Here is a 22679-nt window from a genome sequence, read left to right as displayed (position 1 = left end):
TAAGAATCAATATGACTCAAAATTTCAAGAAGAAAACAAATTCATTCATTCTTTTTATTTTTATTTTCCTTTAGGCCATACAGACTGTGTCTATGTAGAGACAATGCCAAATTTCACAGATGTGACAGAATTTATTCTTCTGGGTTTGACCAGTCGCCAGGAGTTTCAAGTTCTCTTTTTTGCGGTGTTCTTAATAGTTTACATAATCACTTTGTTAGGGAACATCGGTATGATCATTTTGATCAACATCAGTCCCCCGCTTCAGAGTCCTATGTACTTTTTCTTGAGTCATTTGTCTTTTGTGGATGTGTGGTTCTCTTCCAATGTCACCCCCAAAATGCTGGAAAACTTACTATCAGAGACAAAAACCATTTCTTATGTGGGGTGTTTGGTGCAGTGCTACTTTTTCATTGCCCTTGTCCACGTAGAGGTTTACATCTTGGCAGTGATGGCCTTTGATCGCTACATGGCCATCTGCAATCCATTGCTTTATGGCAGTAAAATGTCCAGGACTGTCTGTGTTCGGCTCATTTCTGTACCTTATGTCTATGGCTTCTCTGTTAGTCTAATATGCACACTATGGACATATGGCTTGTACTTCTGTGGCAACTTTGAAATCAACCACTTCTATTGTGCAGACCCTCCCCTCATCAAGATTGCCTGTGGAGGGGTCCACATCAAAGAATACACAATGATCGTGATAGCTGGAATTAACTTCACATATTCCCTCTCAGTGGTCCTCATCTCCTATACCCTCATTGTAGTAGCTGTGCTACACATGCGTTCTGCTGACGGGAGGAAGAAGGCATTCTCCACATGCGGGTCCCACTTGACAGCTGTCACCATGTTTTACGGGACTCTCATATTCATGTATCTCAGGCGGCCCACTGAGGAGTCTGTGGAGCAGGGGAAAATGGTGGCTGTGTTTTATACCACAGTGATCCCCATGCTGAACCCCATGATCTACAGTTTGAGAAACAAGGATGTGAAAGAGGCAGTCAACAAAGCAATCACCAAGACAAACTTGGGGCAGTGAAAGTACAATAAATAGGCTTGTGGTGTGTTGCTATGGATGAGAAATGTCCAGGTATAAAAGTCCTAACTTAAAAAAGATCTTCTAAAGACAACTCTTACATACAATAAAAGGTCCAAACTAATACAGTGATGCTTTACCCCATGTATGGACTCTAGTGACTAAGCTTGCTTTTATCCTATATATGCAACCATATTATTGAATCTGAAATATTAGTGTCATTCACAGTGTATATAAATTTGTGTTAAGTGTAGTCATTGGAAGAACTCATAAATAAGATTAGAAAGATAAATGGTAATTTAGAGATACCCTTGTTGAAATCAAACATGATTTCTTAGGATTTATTTTATATGCACATGCTTCTCCACCTAACTTTCAAATGGAATATTTAAGAATTCTTTTTTCTTTGACTACAGGATGTAGAATGGACTCTGATTTACCAAGAAAGTGTTCTATAGTGTTTATGTACACATAGATCTTTAAAATTGAAATTGTATTGCGACTTTTTAACTAGTATAATGCAATCATAAGATTTGTCCTAAGTATGTATTGTTTTATAGTTAAAAATGTTTGTGTTTCAATAATCTTTTTACCCATAATTACATCTTGCTTTGGATTATAGTATAACTTTTCTGATGTTAAAAGGATTAAATGTTTATGACTAAAGATTTTTGTGCCCTCATTGTTATAAAAAAATAAACAGTATGAATTTTCTGATATATAAAAATTCCTGATATTTAAAAAAATCTGATCTTTATCCTATTAAACCTTTGGTTGATATGATTTGAAACTATTGCTTGATTCCAATTCTTTCTACTAGTATTAAATGTTTTTGTTCTGTACCCTGCAGCTTAAATCAAGCTTTTAGTGCCTAGAGTGAATCAATTGGCTAAGAAGCAGTGGCCAACTAAATGCTGTTGCACTGCACATATATTCAAATGTAAGCAATGTAGGCCAAAATGGTATCCCACTGGGCTTGGTTATAAATCTTCAAAAGCTCATTGTTCAGGAGGTGAACACATGGTGTGGTGTACAGATGATGGATTAGGGAATGGTACATCTGAAACCTATGTAATTTTATTAACCAATGTCACCTCAATAAATTCAATTAAAAATCAAAAAGTGCTCATTGTTCAATTTATCTAGATTGGTGCATCTACAGCCCACATTGTCTACATTCCATCCTTGCAACAAGCAGAATAAAATTTGTCTACCTTTGATGACTCCTGCTAACTTAGTGCAGAACCAAATGGAAAGTAGAAGTGATATCTGATGAGTGAGTTTATTATTGTATAATTGCTGATTTAATTAAAGGGGTGCACAATTGAGTATGTATAAGAGGACTCTGAGAAACAGCATATAGTTTCAGTAATATGACTAGTTAGGTGGACTAATTCAGAGACAGTACTGCTACTCAGACTAATATACTAATTAACCACGAGTCCCTTTTCCTTAGAACAGAGCTGAGAAAAGGCTAATGGTGTGTGTGGGGGGAGTTCTTATTCATAACTTTCAAGTCTGAATAGGGGGAAAGAGTATACCACTGGTTGGTATTAACAATTTTTTTAAAATGTTTTTTAAAAATGTTTTTAAACCTCTCATATTTGCCTCTAGAGAGTTAGTGTAAGTGCAAAAAGTAGGGCTGTTGAAGCAACAACTGTTTTTTACGGAGGCTGACATAGCTTGATATTCTAAAGACCATGCTTTCTGTGATTCTCATGGCAGCAGATTCTTACTATTTCAAAAAATCCTGGCCATCCTGCTATTGACTACAGTTCTCATCTTCCTTTATTAGCCAGGTCTATAAGAGTTGACAATGAGCTGTGAGTAGAATATTATAAATAAAATCTAAGCATTATCACTTCAAGGTCAACATCACTAGACCTGAAATTTTCCCTCCCCTGCCCACTCAAAAATGTTGCCATTGAAATGGCTTCCCTAGATCCAAACATTGCAGGTCTAATAACCTTACCCTAAGGTTAAACTCACACTGTTGCTTGAGAAAGAAATAAAATCCTATCATATTGTGTGACTCGCTGTATTTTAGGGGTTAACTCGTTATAACACTTAGCCAGTATCCTAATCTTCCCTTCACGTGTTCTTAAGTTTTGCTTTGAGAATGAGTAAATCTCCTCGGATCTTTGCCTATTCTCCTGGTATTGAGTAAAGTAAATCTAGCCCTCTGTCATAACCAAAAGGAGGTAAAAACCCAACCCACTGGTTTTAGATTTAGGTATAGAATCCTTTTGTTTTTCTACATGATGTGTCATTAGACTTGTCACTGTCCCCAGTGTCCCAACTTCTAGGCATTTCTCTCCACTAGCATTTTCAGATACGTACGGGCTTCTTTCTTCACCCCAGGAATTCTCAGCCATTTTTTCTGTATTGCTTGTAGGTATGGACTTAGTAAGCTTCCATCAGACATGTTAGCCAACATCTTTAGCTCTTGTTATTTATAGGTTGAATTATGTCCTCTTAAAAAATAGGCTGAAGCCCTGGCCCGTTGGCTCAGCGGTAGAGCGTCGGCCTGGCGTGCGGGGGACCCGGGCTCGATTCCCAGCCAGGGCACATAGGAGAAGCGCCCATTTGCTTCTCCACCCCCCCTCCTTCCTCTCTGTCTCTCTCTTCCCCTCCTGCAGCCAAGGCTCCATTGGAGCAAAGATGGCCCCGGCGCTGGGGATGGCTCCTTGGCCTCTGCCCCAGGCGCTAGAGTGGCTCTGGTTGCGGCAGAGCGACGCCCTGGAGAGGCAGAGCATCGCCCCCTGGTGGGCAGAGCATCGCCCCTGGTGGGCGTGCCGGGTGGATCCCGGTCGGGCACATGCGGGAGTCTGTCTGACTGTCTCTCCCCATTTCCAGCTTCAGAAAAATACAAAAAAAAAAAAAAAATAGGCTGAAGTCGTAAGCCCAATCACCTCAGAATAACATTGTAGATGTAATTAGTTAAGTCATTGTAGATGTAATTAGTTAAGATGAGGTCTTATTGTAGTAGAATGGACCAGACCTGCCCTGGTTCTACTTATCTATCACTGGTCCTCATAATGTGACGAATGGAATAAGTGGGAAGGTGATCTTGCCTTCAAGCCTACCACTGCCTAGTATCTGTCTTCTTTGTCCAAACCTCCATATTTCTCTAACCTCTAGGTTCTGATCTGTTAAGTTAGGTAGTAGTAATAGTTTTGAAGTGTAAAAAAAAGCATGCAGTGTAGGATTAAGAATTATTAGAAATATTTTAATTGGAAAATTCGAGAAGCACTTTTAGCCATGTCTAAGCTTATAAACATACCACAAAGGGTACAGACAACAGATTGGTCATCAAAGCTCTACAGAGATTCATGCTTCTGAAAGCTGTTGGTTCATCTCATCATCAAAAATGTTCCACAATCTGCCTGACCAAGTGGTGGCACAGTGGATAGAGCTTCGGACTGGGATGCAGAGGACCCAGGTTCGAGACCCCGAGGTCACTACCTTGAGCGCGGGCTCATCTGGCTTGAGCAAAAAGCTCACCAGCTTGGACCCAAGGTCACTGGCTCGAGCAAGGGGTTACTTGGTTTGCTGAAGGCTGGCAGTCAGGGCACATATGAGAGGGCAGTCAATGAACAACTAAAGTGTTGCAACAAAAAACTGATGATTGATGCTTCTCATCTCTCTTCGTTCCTGTCTGTCTGTCCCTATCTATCCCTCTCTCTGACTCTCTCTCTGTCTCTGTAAAAAAAAAAAAGCATCCCACATTCCCTGTTGCCTCATAGACCCAAAGATGTGCAAATATCCATGGGTATTAAAAACAAGTTGGTGAAAAATAAATCTGTTTGTTTCCATTACACAGAAAGGAAATAAAATGAGAAAGGAAATAAAATGAGAAAATTGTACCATGATAGAGAACAAGTGTTGATTTCCATCCCACAATTAGTCTGATGAGTTAGAAAGCTAATCATTTTGTAGCTCCCTGAGACCTAGCTGTTCCTGTGTAACCTTCAGCTCATTATCAACAGGAAAAGGATTTGTAACACATTACCTAAAAAAACTACATTTAAAGCCAAATGCTTCATAGTAACTCTTAAAAATGAGTTCTGTGTTAAGGGATTTTCAATTTCTGACCTAATTATTTTTCTCAAAGAGGGGTAATGCACACTTCCCATAGTTACTAGATTAAGGGGTACTTACAAGTGCAGATGAAACACCTGTGAGACAAGGCTTTGGAATACCAGGACTTGGTGTAACTGAGACACCCTGGCCCCTGGCCCCTGGGTTGTAACAGGTGTTGAGTGTGTCAGTGTAGCAAGTGCATGTACTTTTAGTAGCTTTTTGACTGTGGCAACCTCATCTGCATCCAGTATGCTACCGGGTGGAAAGGCACAGACTCATCTCTAAATCCTACTCACATTGCCAATCTCAGGTTGAGCCCTCCCTGCTTATAGTCAGATTTTTTACTCTTCTTATTATGAGTTCTTTCCCACTCTCCACTATTCTCTATATACGTTGCACTATTCTCTTAGCTTTTTAACGTTATTCTTTGGAATTACAAAACAAGCAAAACCAAAATAATAGCAAAGATATTCTTCTTTTTTGAGTACTTACCCTTGATAATTTATAATCATGACTTTCAAGATTAATTTCTCTGTGGTGCTGTCCCCATCAAAGAAAATCACTTTAAGTGCTTAAAAGTCATAATTATAGTTTAGTGTTTTGTCTCCAAAATTTATACCACTTAGAATACCCTACTGCTGCTGTAATAATGATGTTGGGGTTCAGTAAGGCAGATGTAAAAATAATTTTTAAAATACATAGTTTAACATAGCAGTATTTATATCTTTACATAAATTTAACAACTAAACTTAACCATTAAACCTATATTAAGACAACATAGAATGATTTAAACTGGTTATTAAAAACTTTTGATTAATTTATATACTGTAATTTCTATTACCAATATTTTCCAAAATACGATAAATGAGGTAATTTTATGTATTGTACAAACATTTGGTTATTTTAAATGTTTGAGTATTTATAATATTTGTTACTTATTATTTATGATAATTGGCACATATCTTACTTATTTGAAGTGATTATATAAACTTAGTTTTCAGATTGATTTAAATGAAGTGTGAATTAATGTAAAAAACATATTAAGTAAAAAATAAATGTAATATTTCTTTCTTTTTTTTGGTATTTTTCTGAAGTTGGAAATGGGGAGGCAGTCAGACAGACTCCCACATGCGCCTGACTGGGATCCACTTGGCATGCCCACCAGGGGGCGATGCTCTGCCCATCTGGGGTGTCGCTCTGTTGCAACCAGGGCCATTCTAGCACCTGAGGCAGAGGCCATGGAGCCATCCTCAGCGCCTGGGCCAACTTTGCTCCAATGGAGCCTTGGCTGCAGGAGGGGAAGAGAGAGACAGAGAGGAAGGAGAGGGGGAGGGGTGGAGAAGCAGATGGGCGCTTCTCCTGTGTGCCTTGGCTGGGAATCAAACTCAGGACTCCTACGTGCCAGGCCAACGCTCCACCACTGAGCCAACCAGCCAGGGCAAAAGTAATATTTCAATGTAGGAAAAATCATAATAACCAAGAGAGAGAAAACAACATAACTTTATGACAAGTCACCACAATCACACACACAGCTACCTATCACATATATGTTTAAATAGTTTATATAGTTATTATATCTGTATTACATAGTATTGCATAAATACAGTAACTGCATATCAGACACTACTCAGGGGGTTAAATATATACTTTCATCACTTTAATTTTTTCTATTCAATAATTTCTACAGTGTTTAAGATTATTAAGTGGTTCTAGTGAGACAAAAATCGAATATGTCTATTGTAAAGACTTTGTTGTTACAGCATTGGTTAATTTTAGTAACATAATAATCAAACAGGATTGGAGGAAACTTGGGTACCCAGGGTGCTTCCCACATTGTCTCATGAACTTTAACTCTAGGACAGAACCAGCTTTGAGTTCTTAAGCTTTATAAGTACCACTTATCCAGAATTCAATAATGTTAAAACAACTTTTCATCTTTCCCACTACTAAGAGTTGATTTTGAGGGGACTGTTTGATAGAAGTCAGAGATATTACCCAATGTCAATGAGCTAGAAATGTTAAAACTTAGGTTTGAACCTAAGACCATGAGATTCCAAGAACTAACTTCCTATTTTACTGAGAAGCCATAGTTTTAATGCAGAAAGACTTTGATTATTGGTCATACCTGGGTTTGAAACTTGAGCCCTCAGTGAGATTAAAGCAGGATGACAGAATAAAAAGGGGAATTGGTTCAGGACCATACCATTGGCATGGCTCATTTTGTGTCTTTTATAATAAACTTCATTTTATTCATTGTTCACTTTGTTCATTGCTTGTTCTTCGTACTTCATTGTCAATTAACAAAATGTATTTCTTGAGTTGCTAGATTCATTCTAACTCCTACTACAGTACATAGGTCATAGTAGCACAGTCTTATAATTCAGTAGATTGATTTATTTAGAATCCATGATAATGGCATGATTTCAGGGAGTGATCAGTATTGAATCCAGCAGTGGTTAAGAGGCAGAGTAAGCAATGATGGCTAACAGACAGAGAGCAGTTGAAAAACAAGCTATTGAATGAAATGATATGAGGAAGGACAAGAAACTTACTTCATCACCTTCCTTGTCCCCTTTTCTGTCCTCCAACAGTATACAAAACAGAAACACACTTAAAAGGAACAGCTAAATCTTATTACTAGCTGAATAGGAGTTCTCAAGGTCAAGCCATTGAAGTCACATACCTAAAAGTAACAATTTGTTAAAAATATAAATTCTACTTTTTAAAATATTTCATCTTATAGACTACATAAAAATTAGAACTCATGTACACAATAATGTTACTAATTTGAAGAATGATAAAAATGAGTTAATTCCATCAAAGGATTATAAAAACAACATCTCAGCGTGTGGCCTCATTCCAAGTCAGTTGTTGTCCTGAGTTTGTTAGAGGCAGGCCATAACATTTTTCAATGGCTTTTCTCAGGTATTTTTTACCTCTTGGTTCTTCAAGCTGTAGATCATGGGGTTCAGCATAGGAATGACTATTATATAAGACATAGAGGCCATTTGTCTGTGTCAAAGGAATGGTTTGATTTAGGCGACAGATACATGAAGATCAGAGTTCCATAGAATATAGTCACTGCAGTCAGATGTGAGGCACAGTTGAAAATGCTTTGCACCTCCCTTCTGTAGATTGGATTCTGTAGATTGGCAGCCACAATATATAAGTAAGTAATAAGGACAGTGGTCAAAGAGCTGATTAGGTTGAATCCAGCAAAGATGAAAATCAAGACCTCTTTGAGGCTGGTGTCTGAAGGCAAGGGCCATCATCACAGTAGAAGTGATTGATAATATTGGGACCATAATAGATCAATTGGAAAGTAACAGCTGTGTGGAGCAAAGCAACAGAAAAGCTATATAAGTAGGAACCCACTATCAGGTGCATACACACCTTTTGGGACATGATCACCCTGTAGAGAAAAGGACTACAGATGGCCACATAGCGGTCATAATCCATTACTGCAAGAAGGAACATCTCTGAGATCAAGAAGTTCAGGAAAAAGCCCAGTTGTGTTGCACAAACATAGAAAGATATAGACCTGTGCTGGGTCAGGAGGGTCTCCAGGAACTTACGGGCTATTGAAGAGGAGTAACAAAGGTCAACAAAGGCCAGATTACTGAGGAAAAAGTACATGGGCGTGTGAAGTTGAACATCCAGTCAGATTAATGAAATCATTTTCCTACCAAAGCTAGAGTATATACCACTAAAATGAGCAGAAACAGAATGAGTTCAAGCTCCCTATGAACTGAAAAACCCAAAAGAATGAATTCAGTTACCCTGGGGCTGTTTCTTTCAGCCATTTATTCTTGTGTCTCAACTGAAACTGATGACAAAACAAAAAAAGAGTCAGAAACAAATTATTGTGACTCTTGTTTTAGCTTCAAAAATTATTGTGCTTTGAAGAAGAATATCAGAACAAATATATCCCATTTTAAATTTTATATTATCATCTCTCCCTTTATATAACTTCATGAGGCCAAAAATTGAGAGTCAATAAAATATAGATCAATTGAAGGTGATATAGTAAGATTAAAAAACAAACAAAATCTTTATATGTTTGTAAATATGCTTACTACTTTAGATGTAGGTCATTTTAACTTATATTGAACAAGGAGAAAATAATTTAATTTTTTTTCTGCTCTCTTATTTTTTCTTGGTAGAGCAAAATGTTTATGTACTATTATTTTACCCCTTTGAATAGATATGTTCTCTAATTTAACAGTTACACATTATTCTAAATAAAAAGTTAAGCAGGATATTCAAAGTGGAAAAAAAGGAGGACATTAAATGTTTCTACTTGTGGGTCAGGCAAATTTTGAATATGTGTATAACAAATTCATTTTCAAATACTTCTTTCTAAAAATTAAAATATATATATTTTAAAATGCAGTTCTCTATGTTAAAGTGTTCTAGTTTAATTATTTCCACCATTTAATAATTAAAAATGTCTTCTATAATCTCTGTTAAATTTTCAGTGAGACAGCAAAAATTCCTGCTTTTAAATTCCTCTTTGATGAGAGAAAGTATAATTTTCAGAAGTAATGCTCCAGTCCTATCATGTTTGGAAAGTTACCATTGTTAAAATAATGACCTTTGTGTCCACAACTGTGAATATATTAGTTTTGGCTCTTGGTCCATGCTTAGGTGCCCAAATTGTCAGTCAGTCAGCAACCTGCACAACTATAGGAGGAAGAAAAAAGAAAATGAGACAAGCTAGATAGTGGGCTGTTTTCCTCAGGTTGCTAAAAGTTACTTCTCTGAGGGGAATATGGGAGTTGGGGGGGATGCATTTGGGGTGACACTAAAATCTATGTAAACACAATAAATTAAAATCAATAAATTAAAAAATAAAATAAAAGTCACTTCTCCTATTTGGATTCTATATTCACAGGAAATTCAAAGCCATGTCTTTCTCCAATTGTCACCATATTCATGTAGTCCCCTTAGATCCTTTGCCCTTGGTGCCCTCCCATCTCCACCTCCACAGCAGAATTAATGCATCTTTATTTCTCTGCATGTAATGAGTCTATGATTATAACAACCTGCATAGTGTGGTTATTGGAAATTATAAGCCTCTTTCTACCTTTGTGGAAGAGAAAGCTAACTTTAGTTTCGGATCAAAGTAAAAGACAGGAAATTCTCAGCATATCAAATTTGAATAAATAAAAAGTCTAAAATAAAAATAATGGTACCCTAGCCTTCCCAAACATATTTTCCAAAGGGAAACTTTTTCTTAACAGTTTGGTGAAAGTCGTCAGAAAAATAATTTTTTCCTCTATTGACTCAGTTTAATAGTATAATTTATACCTAGTATGTTCTCCAAAAACAAAACAAATATATATACTTATACATATACACATACGTATGTATGTGTTTGTATAGTTACATATATATGTATATATATATGTGTATGTGCAAAAACACACATATATACATACCCATAAAATTTGACATAAAAACAATTTTTTCTTTTATTCATTTCCTTTCTCCTTAGTAGAGGTAAAGCCCTTGTGAGAGAGGTGTTTGGACTAAATCATTGAACTAACTTGTGTTCCTGAACTGGTACCTTAACACAGCTATTAGTACTACAGTTCACTATTCTTGGTAAAGAATAGAAGAAGAAAGGAGCCAGTATTGATCTTGCCACCATTTTTCACTTCCAGACATAGAAATATATTGATTCTGGTCCTACCTTCAGTCTTTCATGATAAACATCACTTGAGATGTTTCATAAACAATTAGTGAAGTTTCAGTATTGAATTATTTTTCTTGTAACTGGGATAATTTTCCTTCCTTCTGCATATAATAAAAGGAAAAATTAAATCCTATATACCTTCATCATTTCAAATTTTAAAAAGATCAGCTTCTATTTTTGTATATTATTTTTATCTATGAATATCTCTTTGATACATGTTGGTTAAAACTATCAAAATTTACCCCTGGAAGGCAACTCTCACACACACAAATGCTGTTCTTCCATAGGAATTAGTTTCTCAAGATAAAAAATCTTTTTACTTCTAAAAGAATAACCTTATGTCTCAGGAAGCCATTGAGGGAAATATTTTGGGAGAGTTAAGGTTGTTTCATCCTTGCATATAGACTGCAGCTTTGCTTACTTAGAGCAGAGAAAGACAGGGTCATCTAATTTCTTTTTAGTGGAGAAAACTATAAATGACTTGAGGCAGAAAGGCTGTGGAAATGACCAACTGTACTTGGTAACCTACCTAATTGTGAGAGAAATCTTCCCCTGAGTGTTTCCACCGGGGTTTCTTTCCAATGACTCTGGGAGAGTGAGGGGATGTAAATGTGTGATACAGACCTTCATATTGTGGACACTGTTCCCTAGAGCAGCGAGCCACAAGAATTTTTAAAGCATTCAATACCTGACTATTTAGTCAAGGTACTCTTTTCCTTTAGATTGTCAAAGAAAAAAAATTACACTGGCCAACACAATAGCCGCTCTGTATGAATGAATCAAAATTATACTTTTTTTGTTAGATTGGCAAAACATATATTTTTGGTGTGTCACATAATTTTAGTAATTAGTTTATGTGTGCCATGAGATGAAAAAGGTTGAAAACCACTGCCCTAAAGAGTTAACCCCTAATGTTTCCCTTATATGACTGTCCTAGGGCCCCTGATCCTCAAGGGTGCAACTGAGATTAGAACATTCCAGTTAAACACAATGGTAAAATTTGTTCCTATTTCAACTGGAATGATCTCACCATAAAACCACTAGTCCTTGCAGATGTATGTCCAATACAATTTGCATAATCAAAACAGAGAAAAACAAAAACAAATGGCAAACAATTTAAATATCAAAACCACTTCTAATATATTGTCATTTGTTTACACATGTCCCTTCTTTTCCCTATATGAGTCAAAAGGATTCAGATTTTATCATTAATTTTCTCATTTTCACCATCCTTTCTAGTTAATTCTTTATATCCATCTTTGCCCTTTCCAGTTGATTTTGTGTGTGTGTGTGTGTGTGTGTCTGTGTGACAGAGACAGAGAGAGAAACAGAAAGAGGGACAGATAGGGACAGACAGACAGGAAGAAGAGTTGGAGAAGTACCAATTCTTCGTTGCGGCATCTTAGTTGTTTATTGATTGCTTTCTCATATGTGCCTTGACTGGGGGACTACAGCAGAGCGAGTGACTCCTTGTTTAATCCAGAGACCTTCGGTTCAAGCCAGCGACCTTGGGCTTCAAGCCAGCGCCTCTGTGCTCAAGCTGGATGAGCCCGCGTTCAATCGGCGACCTCAGGGTTTTGAACCTGGGTCCTCTGCGTTCCAGGTCAATACTCTATCCACTGTGTCACTGCCTGGTCAGGCTCCAGTTTATTTTTAAAGCACAGTAATTCTTTTAGTCAGTAAATTAAACAGTAAATTACATTATCTCACTCCCTGGCAGAGAATCTTGTAATGGTTGCACATTTCACGCAGAGTAAAATCCAAAATTCTTTCTAGAGCCCACAAGATCCAGACTAATTTGACCATTGGAAGCTCTTGGACTCAGTGATCTTAATCCCTATATCCTTATTTGCATCCGTCTATCCACACTGACTTCAAGAACTTCAGGGTAAGCCAGCCTTAAGTATTTGTATTTGTTCCCTCTATTTGGAATACTTTTTTTTGGGGGGGGATATCTTACTCCTTCATCCTTGGACACTTCACAGAAGTGAAGTGTGAGAACACAGGAGCTAGATTATCTGGGTCTAAATTCTGGCTGTACCATTATGCACCATTACAGTACTTGGTCACATAACATTCCAAGTCTTGTTTCCATCATCTTTTTTTAAAAATAAATTTTATTTATTGATTTGAGAGAAAGAGAGAGAAACACTTATTTATGCATTAATTGGTTGATTCTTGTATGCACCTTGACTGGGGTTCAAACCTGCAACCTTGGCATATTGGGAAGATACTCTAAGAAACTGAGCCATCTGATCAAGGTGTTTCTATCATCTTTAAAACAAAAATAGTCATAGTAACTGCCTCAGGTGCTGCTTTGAAGGTTAAAGGAGTGAACGTGTATAAGATCTAGATTATTTAATTATTAGTAAGTGAAATATATACATAAATTTATGTATGTAGACATGCACATAATATATGCATATAATTTGTATGTATACACACATATAATTTTTACACAAAATAAAATTTAAAAGTTATATTTTACTAAGGATTAAATAAATATATATAAAAGAAAATCATATTAAAATATTGAACTTGGCACTTTTGAGAATCAAACTGCCAAAAACTTTCTGTGAGATTCTTTTATCTCACAATTGATAAGTCCACAATGAATTATTGAGTTCCCAGTTTGTGTCAGGAACCACAGATAAGAATGACTAAAAAGAAACTTCTATTTAGTTCTTATTTCTTTTATTTTGAATTTTTGACCCAAATTATATGTTTTTTTAAACTTAACTTTTGGTACTTTATTCTTATGACTATGCATTAATAATCCTCTGTATATTCCTGCATTTGTAGTCTTAGTTTTTATTTAAACACATATATATGCAATTATTTTCTTGATACTTTAAAGTGCAAATATGATTTACTCTTTCAGGCGAGTTTATTTTATTTGTTTTTCATGGAGTAACCTAATTTGTTGTCTTTTACTATAATGTTGTGTTGTAATGAGATTTGTGTCCGATCTTATTTCTGGAAAATGATCAAGTCATGGTCATAAGTATTTTATCATAGTTCTGTTCATAATCTGTATTCTAAAGGTTTGCAGAAACCAATACTTGGCCTAATTATTGCAAATCACAAACAAACCATCACATCCATACAAACTCTGCCCACATGGCAAATGCATCTTTTATTGCTCGGATATATACCTACCATTTGATATTTTCATTCTATTTACACTTGAGCAGGACTTTACCTAGCTGACTCTTCTGGGTATTTTTATTCAGGGAAGAATTAAACATCCATTTATCCTTAGATATCCTAAAAAGCATTAACATTCTGGTAAGACCTTTGGGTCATAGTATATGTAAAAAACCATTAAGGTTTTTAGTCTTAATTGTAAAATTAAGATCCTAATTGTGAAAAAAGTAGTAGTTTGACACTGTGTTTGAAAAAGGTTTAATCAGTGATTGTATTCCCAAATTATTTGATATTGGTTTATACACAGCGTCATATCACAGAATTTACAAGTATCCAAGTGCCTACTGCATGTGCATACTATATAATATGAAAGCAATTAAGTCAGTGTTTCCATTTCTGGTCAGGCTGAAAAAGTTCAGAGTATCTGGGAAAATTTTTAAAAATGTCATTTGCAGTAGCTGCCATTCTTCTTCTGTTGATTTTAATTAAGTAAAGTGCTGTTCATTAAGTAAAGAGAAACTGAAGTCAGAGTTAGCCTAAGTGTTGATGATGAAATTGTCTCTTTGGGTCTTATTACAAAACTCTTGATTGCAAATAAAATTCCCTACTGTAATTGCTAAAAGTGAGTTGACTTTCTAATCAGTTGCAAAGGGCCTTATTAAAATGACAATTCTCAGTATTTTCATGGGGACATATTAACTGAAAGCAATCTTAACAAACATAAAGTTTTAACTTAAGATTAATGAATACGCAGTTTAATCGGAGTATATTGAGATAATTATCTGATTCCTCAAGGATGGCTCTATCCTCTACCTTGAAGCACAATCCTTTGGGAGATGGGAAGAGAAGACAATTTGAAACCAGGTCTAAGTTTGTCCTCTGGCTCTTCTACCATCTATTATGTCTTCTTGAAAAGTCATAAACTCTGATCCTCAATTAAAAAAATAAAGATACTACTTATAGCTCCGGGCAATTTTATGGAGCAAATATATACTGAGTATTAAATCAGTTTACAAACAGCAAATTGATGATATTCTAAAAATTCTGAGAAGAATGATAATGAAGACATTGATAATTATAGTGACTAAATTTTATTAGGTGATTACTATGTGCCCGGCAGGGAACTAAAAAGGTTTATATACATATCATTATTCCTTACAAAACATTGTGGTGTAGGAAAAAATGTTCTTGCCTTATACAGAATAGAAGCTCAGAGAATTTAAACACTTTGCCTCCAGTCACACCTGATAAATGTGTTAGCTAGAATTGAGATTCAAAGCGACTTTATATGTAATATATATGTATTACATATCTATATTTCAATATAAGAAATGATGTGTATCATTTCTGTGTGTTTTGTGACTGCTCACAAAAATGAGGGAATCAGGGAACAGACAGACACTCCAGTATTTTCAGCCTTTTTTATAGTGTATTTTCCCCAATGAAATAAAAGTTGGTTTTGCATCTCATTTGCATAATTGAAAACTTTGACTTGTCATTTGCTTTTCTGATATTCTTGTTTAATAAAAAAAATCAAATGCTTCTTTTTTTATCGCTTCATATTTATTTTGGAATATCCCCTAATTTTTGTGAGCAGCGTGTTTCAATATAAAAAATTATATTGACATTAGAGGGAAGCAGTAGAGATGGAAAAAACAACAACAGGAAAAATGACAATATCTAAAAGGTAATATATATATAAAATTTGAAAAGGTATATCAAAAGTTCAAGGATGAATATTATTATTTTACCTGCATAGTAGGAAGAATTGTAGTACTATTCACCATGATAAAGGACAGAGAATGAAAATCAGATTTGAGAACTGGTCTTTGGCATTTAGAACTTGAGGTGCTTTAAGACATCCAACTTAAACTCAATTCTAGACATCTGTATAGAAAACTAAAGTGAAAAGGTATCTAAGATAAAAAAATAAATTGGGAATTATTGATAATTGACATTATATGCATAAAAAGGATTTTAAAGAGAGGAGGAACTAGAAGAAATAACAGCATAAAAGTAGAGGCAAAAAGTGAAGTCGGTATGGTAGGAGAAGAACAAAAAAATGTGATTCTACCAACACCCCAATTTTTACAATCCTAAAATTCATGTGGAACCATAAAAGACTCAGAATGGCTAAATAAATCTTGAGAAAGAAGATTCAAAAAGTAAAAAAAAAAAATCAATATTTTTAATTTTTAAAATATATTACAAACCTTTAGTAAATAAAACAGTATTGTATTGGCATAAAAATAAACATATGTATCAATAAAAGACAAGAGAGTACCCAGAAATCAGCCCACAAACATACAGTCAATTGACCTTAGATAAGGGTATCTAAATGAACAATGAGGAAGGGATAGTCTCTTTAACAAATGGTGTGGGGAAACTGGATATCCACATGTAAAAGAATAAAATTGTATTCTTGTCCAACACCACACACAGAAATCAATTCAAAGTGAATTAAAGACTTAAACGTAAGACCTAGACTGTGAAACTCCTCGAAAAAATACAGAGGAAAGTCATGGCTTTGGGCTTGGCAGCGATTTCTTGGAAATGACACCAAAAGCACAAGGAACAAAAGCAAAATTAGATACATGGAACTACAATTACACCCATAAGCTCCTGCTTGTAAAAGAAATAATCAACAGAGTGAAAGGTAGCATAAGAATGGAAGAATATATTTTTTAAATATATATCTAATGAATGCTTAATGTCCAAAATATATAAGGGACTCCTGTAACTCAGCAGCAAAAGAAGCCATGTAATCCAGTTAAGGACTTAAATAGACATTTCCCCAAAAAAGACTAGAAATGACCAACAGGTATATAAAAATGTGGTCAACAACACTAATCATGGTAAAAGGCAAATCAAAACCACAATGATATATCACCTCTCAGCAGTTAGTATGACTATTATAAAAAAAAATTTCTAAGTGATGGTGAAGATGTTGAGAAATTAAAATCCTTGTATAGTTTGGTGGGGCTAAAAATTGGCACAGCCACTCTGGCAAACATTATGGAGGTTCCTCAAAATACTAAAATAGAGCTACCATGTCATTCATCTTTCCACTATTCACACTTTTGATTATACATGCAAAAGAATTGAAATCTGGGTCTAGAAGGCATATCTGCACTCCCATGTTCACTGCATTATTATTCATAGTAGCCATCATATGGAAGTTACTTAAATGTCCATCCATAGGTGATAGATAAAGAAAATGTGGTATATACCTACAACAGAATATCACTTGGCTTAAAAAAAAAGAAGAAAATTATGCCACATGTGACAACATGCATAAACCTGGAGGACATCATGCTAAGTAAAATTAGCAGTCACAGCAGGATAAATACTGTACTATCCCATTTATATGAAGTATCTAAGATTGTCAAACTCATAGACACAGAATAAAATGGTGGTTGCCAGGAACTGGTAGAGGAAAGTGGAAGTTGTTCAGTGGATGAAAAGGGTCAGTTATACAAGATGAATGTGTTCCAGAGATCTGCTAGACATGTTGTCTTTAATTAATAACACTTTGTTGTGTACTTAAAAATTTGCTAGGAAGCAAGTCTCATGTTCAATATTCTTACCATCATAAACACAATGCTCAGAGACACAGACAACCGTGTAGGGACTATGGGAAGGAAAAAGGGTGGGGGAGGTAGACAAAGGTAAAGTGAGGAGAAATGATGATGGAAGGAGACTCGGCCTGGGGGGTGAACACGCAGAGCAGTGTGTGTGTGATGCGTTACAGATGAAGCACCTGAATCCTATGTAACTTTATTAAGCAATGTCACCCCAATTAATTCCATTAAAAAAGGAATGTGTGGTATCAAAAATGATAAGAAATGAGACAATGTGCATTTTAAAATTTCAGAGGAAATCTAAAAAATTATAATGTTCATTGTATGTATCAACGGCATAATAATCAGACGAGCTATTATATAAAGAACCTGGCTTCAGTGATAGAGGGAAAAGCTGACTTGGATAGAGCAATAGATTGTGAAAAATAAGAAGCAGTGAATAACCTTTTAATGAATTTTGGCTACTGCTATGAATTTTGCTTAACACACATATATCTAGCACATACGACATCTATTTGATTTTAAAATGGTTTTCTAGTTTGAAATTTAATGAGAAACTGGATTTTACCATTAATGAAAACACAGTTGTGTATTTGTATACATTCACCAAGGTAGAGTCTGAAACTATGGTAGAAACAGGTCTGCTTTTCAGGTATGTTTTTGGAGTACCTTGGTTTTATTTATATTTCTGATTCATCTTACATTTTTAAGCAAATATCTTTTGCATACTTCCTACCTACCATACAGTTCACAGACTCCTTCATGTAAATTAATTCATTCAATATTCGCAAAAGCACAGAAGATGCATCATTTTTTACTTGATTTTATAGTTGAGGAGATTGAGGCTCAAAAAGAGTGTGGCTATTGCCCAAGATATCATAAATAAGTTACTCAGGATTTGAGTGCTAATATTATCCTTTCACAAAACTTGAGTACTTATTTAAGTGAACCAAGACTTGTGGCATTTTTATATTGTTTTCAGTTATATAGCCTGTCTTTGCATTCATGGAAATATTCTGATTGGTAATTTTGAAATATGGTTCCTTCAGAAAAAACATATAATTAAAAGTTGTCCTTTCTTAATCTCCAATATAATTGTCTGGCTCATCATACTTTGAGAAAAATAGAAAAGATAAATAATACAGCTTTGAGATATCCCCAGAGGTTCAAATTTAGACCCAAAGGAAGCCAGGTAGTAATAAATCCCCCCCACAATTATAGAAGGAGCTCACAGGGAGCCAGGATCATGGATAAGAAGGTGAGTCACATAAAATCTGTATGCAGAGTTTGTATACTGAGTAAATTGCCAACCCTCTACCCTAACCAAGCTTCCCATTAAAACCTGTCTCCTTGGTGAGCTGTGGAATTACATGGAATCATGCTGCTTTTAGAGATAATACCTCTAACATCGTAATTGCAGTTTTTACTTTCATAATCTCTGCTTTTGAGTACTTTATAAAGATTTCCTATTTATGCTTATAATACTACTTCATCAATTTCTAGTTATCTCTCTCTATATATATAACACACACACATACACTTCAGATGACGTCATATTGAGTTAATCAGAGAATCTAGAATTACCCTTTCTTCTTCAGTGGCACTCACAAAAGAGAGCTATTACTGCATGTTGATGAAGGAGAAATATGAGAGCAGGTAAAATTTTCTGTCTACAATTTTCTTATGAGAGTAGGTCACCAAGAATGGCTCTACCTTTGAGTTTTCTTTATTTCACTCAAAGAAAATGAGTTGGTCCTACATCAGAAAAATGACAATACTACTTTTCAATGCCTCTTGAAATAAACTGATTGAGACAAAGAACATTAATGGCCACTAAATGGCCAGTAAAACCATTTGGGGAAAGGTTGATGGAGAAAAGGAGACGTGTGTGTGTGTGTATGTGTGTGTGTGTGTGTGTGTGTGTGTGTGTGTGTGATGGTTCAAAACTTAAGCATCAGAAACAGTGTTTTGGAAACATGAAGCATAAAATAATTTTTTTTCTTTTACAGAATGGATACTCACTGTAATGTTTAAGTCTTGAAGTAAAATATAAATCTTTTGATACTTCCTTTCTCTGGTATTGCTTTTCAGAAAAAAAAATGTTTGGCCTCAAACAGGGCTTTAAGACAATCAGGTTCAAATGAGCTCTTCATGGCCTTTTTATCATATCATGCCATGTCATTTGTATTTGTTTTGGGATAGACAGAGGAAACATCTGGCGGCAGAAGAAGTCCATGTCCCCATGTCCGCAATACACTGGTGCCTCTGAAGGCTGATCAGTAGGCTCTGGTGAAAAAACCAAGCTTGGAACAACACTACAATGAAGTAGGCATGGCTTGGAAAAGCCACGTAGACCCTAATAGAGCACAAGGAGGGCCCTGAGAACCACTAGATTGTGAGTACATCAGGAAACAGCCTAATTAATAGGGCAGAGAATAAGAGAGAGGGAGTTTCCCAGTGAATATTTTCTTCTCTATGATTGAATAATACTTGCATTCAATTGCAACAGATATAATAATAGTAATAAAATAAAATTTGATATGTGAAGGAGTTAGACATGATAATCTCTCAAGCCCCCTCGTTTAGCAATACTTTGTGGTTCCACTTAGTGGAAAATAAAGCCAGGAGCCAAAATAAAATTCAAATGGATTTAATGAGACCAATCCTCTTTTTTCAGGGCTGGCAGAAATACAAATAATTACAATAACTTTGAAGCACTCATCAAGAACTTCACTACATACTTATGTTTCCATAAAGTTTTGCTCACAACTGGGTATTTCCTTAGGATATCTTACTAAAAAGTGAAACCTACTGGAGTTTGGATATTGTGAGCCTTGAAATAGATGACGCATATTTATGGGGAAAGGTGTTTATCTACATCTAATCCAGAATAATTAGCAATCTGATAAACTGCTTGATCAACTCACTGGACAACCAATTTCAAAAGGTGGTGGATTTTGTATTGAAAAAAATCATAAATCTCTTTAATTCTTGTGCAAATAAAATTGTATTTTTTCACATATTTCTGATTAATTGTTGTAGCTTTTAGAGCATAATGTACTTAATCTATGTAAGTGGAAATGGGGAATAGGAAAATGAGTAAATCGTAGCAGATTATTTTGATATATTTTAAAGCTGTGGGAACATGCACGGAATTGATATACAAGGAGACAATATCGCTTTCCACATTTTTTGTGCTGTTGTAATTATATATGCATAAAATACAATGGCAACAAAAACACTGAAATATTAGTATTAGTTGCCTCAAAATTATTTTTTCTGGTTATATTTAACTTTTAACCAACATTCTCCCTTACTTTCTAAAATTACAAAGCAAAATAACTGTTAAGAAGATCACTTTGAGAGTAAAAAACTGCTCTCCTTGGAGCAAGAATTGCATGTCATTAGAGAGCTAAGGTATACCTAAGCTAAGGTGCCCACAAGATGACATGATTCCGGCTGAGAGGACATCAACGATTACCTTTCCCCAACCCTGGCAGAGGTCATGAAACGTGTCATTTTTATTCTTCAACTTGCAACAAAACCTGCCAGAGTACATGGCTGAAGTTAATACCTCTTATGTTACTGAATTTATTCTCAAGGGAATTACAGATCGTCCAGAGCTTCAGGTCCTGTGCTTTGTGGTGTTTTTAGTCATCTATCTGGTCACAGTGCTGGGTAACCTTGGACTGATAACCTTAATCAGAATTGATGCTCGACTCCACACACCTATGTATTATTTCCTCAGCCACCTGGCCTTTGTTGACTTTTGTTACTCCTCTACTGTCACGCCGAAGATGATGGTGAATTTTGTTGTGAAAAATAACACCATTCCTTTCCATGCTTGTGCGGTACAGCTGGGTTGCTTTCTCACCTTCATGATCACCGAGTGTTTTCTTTTAGCTTCAATGGCCTATGATCGCTACGTAGCCATCTGCAGTCCCCTGCATTATTCAACCGTGATGTCCAAAAGAGTCTGTGTTCAACTGGTGGCAGTTCCATACGTATATAGCTTTCTGGTTGCTCTGTTCCATACCATCCTCACATTCCGGCTCACTTACTGTGGCCCCAATGTCATTAACCATTTCTACTGTGATGACATTCCCCTCTTGGCTCTGTCCTGCTCGGACACACGCATGAAGGAGATTTTGATCTTTGCCTTTGCTGGCTTTGATATGATCTGTTCCTCTTCCATTGTCCTCACCTCCTACCTCTTTATCATCACCGCCATCCTAAGGATCCGCTCTACGCAGGGGCAGCACAAGGCCATTTCTACCTGTGGCTCCCACATGATGGCTGTTACTATTTTCTATGGCACCTTGATTTTTATGTACCTGCAGCCCAAATCAAACCACTCCCTGGACACGGACAAAATGGCATCTGTATTTTACACAGTGGTGATCCCTATGTTGAATCCTCTCATCTATAGCCTAAGGAATAAAGAGGTGAAAGATGCCTCCATTAAAGCCTTGGATAAAGGTTGTGAAGCCTTGAAGATATTAAAATTTAAAAAATAAAAATAATAAGTACATTATTAAATACAAAAAGAGAAATAAATTAAGCTTTCTTTTGTGGATATTTCATGTAATATCAACTGTACCCCATCAGCTGTAAATGTGACTGTGACTTCAACAGACTTTGACATTTTCTACAAGGCCGTGGGCCAATCTTGGAAAGTCAGTACGAAGCAGAGCCCCATTCAGCCTTGAGAGACCAGTGAACTTATGCTTGAACACAAACACATGGCACACACACATGTGTACCTCAAGCAAAGGCAGCGGCGTGTTTTTGTTAGAACTCGGGATTCTGGAAACAAGACTGCCTGAGTTTGAATTCCATCTCCTTCCTTTATTAGCTGTGCAACCTTGGACAATGAGTCTGAACTCTGTGACTCTCTTCACAATTTTAGAAAATAATAGGACCCAGAGCATTGGCTTCTATTGAAGATTAAACAAGTGAATAGTTACATAACATTTAGAAAAGACATCTTATGATAATAAATGTTAAGTAAATGCTTGTTATATAATGTGTTATATGTAATTAAAGATTAATTCATTAAGCACTCAAAAGCTCATTAGTTTTTTAGTAAGGACCAACCTGGTTAGGTTTCTATTATCCGCCAGTCACTTATGCAAGT

At 35.8% G+C, this 22679-nt stretch overlaps 2 protein-coding genes across 2 annotated transcripts; both read left to right on the top strand.

The window, feature by feature from the left end:
- The first annotated feature begins 103 nt into the window (after positions 1-103).
- Positions 104-1313, top strand: OR5M9 (olfactory receptor family 5 subfamily M member 9). Its single transcript, XM_066253953.1, has one exon. It carries the CDS (start codon positions 104-106, stop codon positions 1034-1036), a length of 933 nt encoding a protein of 310 aa, XP_066110050.1. The 3' UTR covers positions 1037-1313.
- Positions 1314-21099: 19786 nt separating this feature from the next.
- Positions 21100-22059, top strand: OR8U3 (olfactory receptor family 8 subfamily U member 3). The gene has a single exon (XM_066253952.1). It carries the CDS (start codon positions 21100-21102, stop codon positions 22057-22059), a length of 960 nt encoding a protein of 319 aa, XP_066110049.1.
- The last annotated feature ends 620 nt before the right edge of the window (positions 22060-22679 follow it).

This window comes from Saccopteryx bilineata, chromosome 1 (genome assembly GCF_036850765.1).
Source record: "Saccopteryx bilineata isolate mSacBil1 chromosome 1, mSacBil1_pri_phased_curated, whole genome shotgun sequence".
Taxonomy (NCBI): Eukaryota; Metazoa; Chordata; class Mammalia; order Chiroptera; family Emballonuridae; genus Saccopteryx; species Saccopteryx bilineata.
The sequence above is the reverse complement of the archived record's forward strand: the minus strand, read 5'-3'. Positions and strand labels throughout refer to the sequence as shown.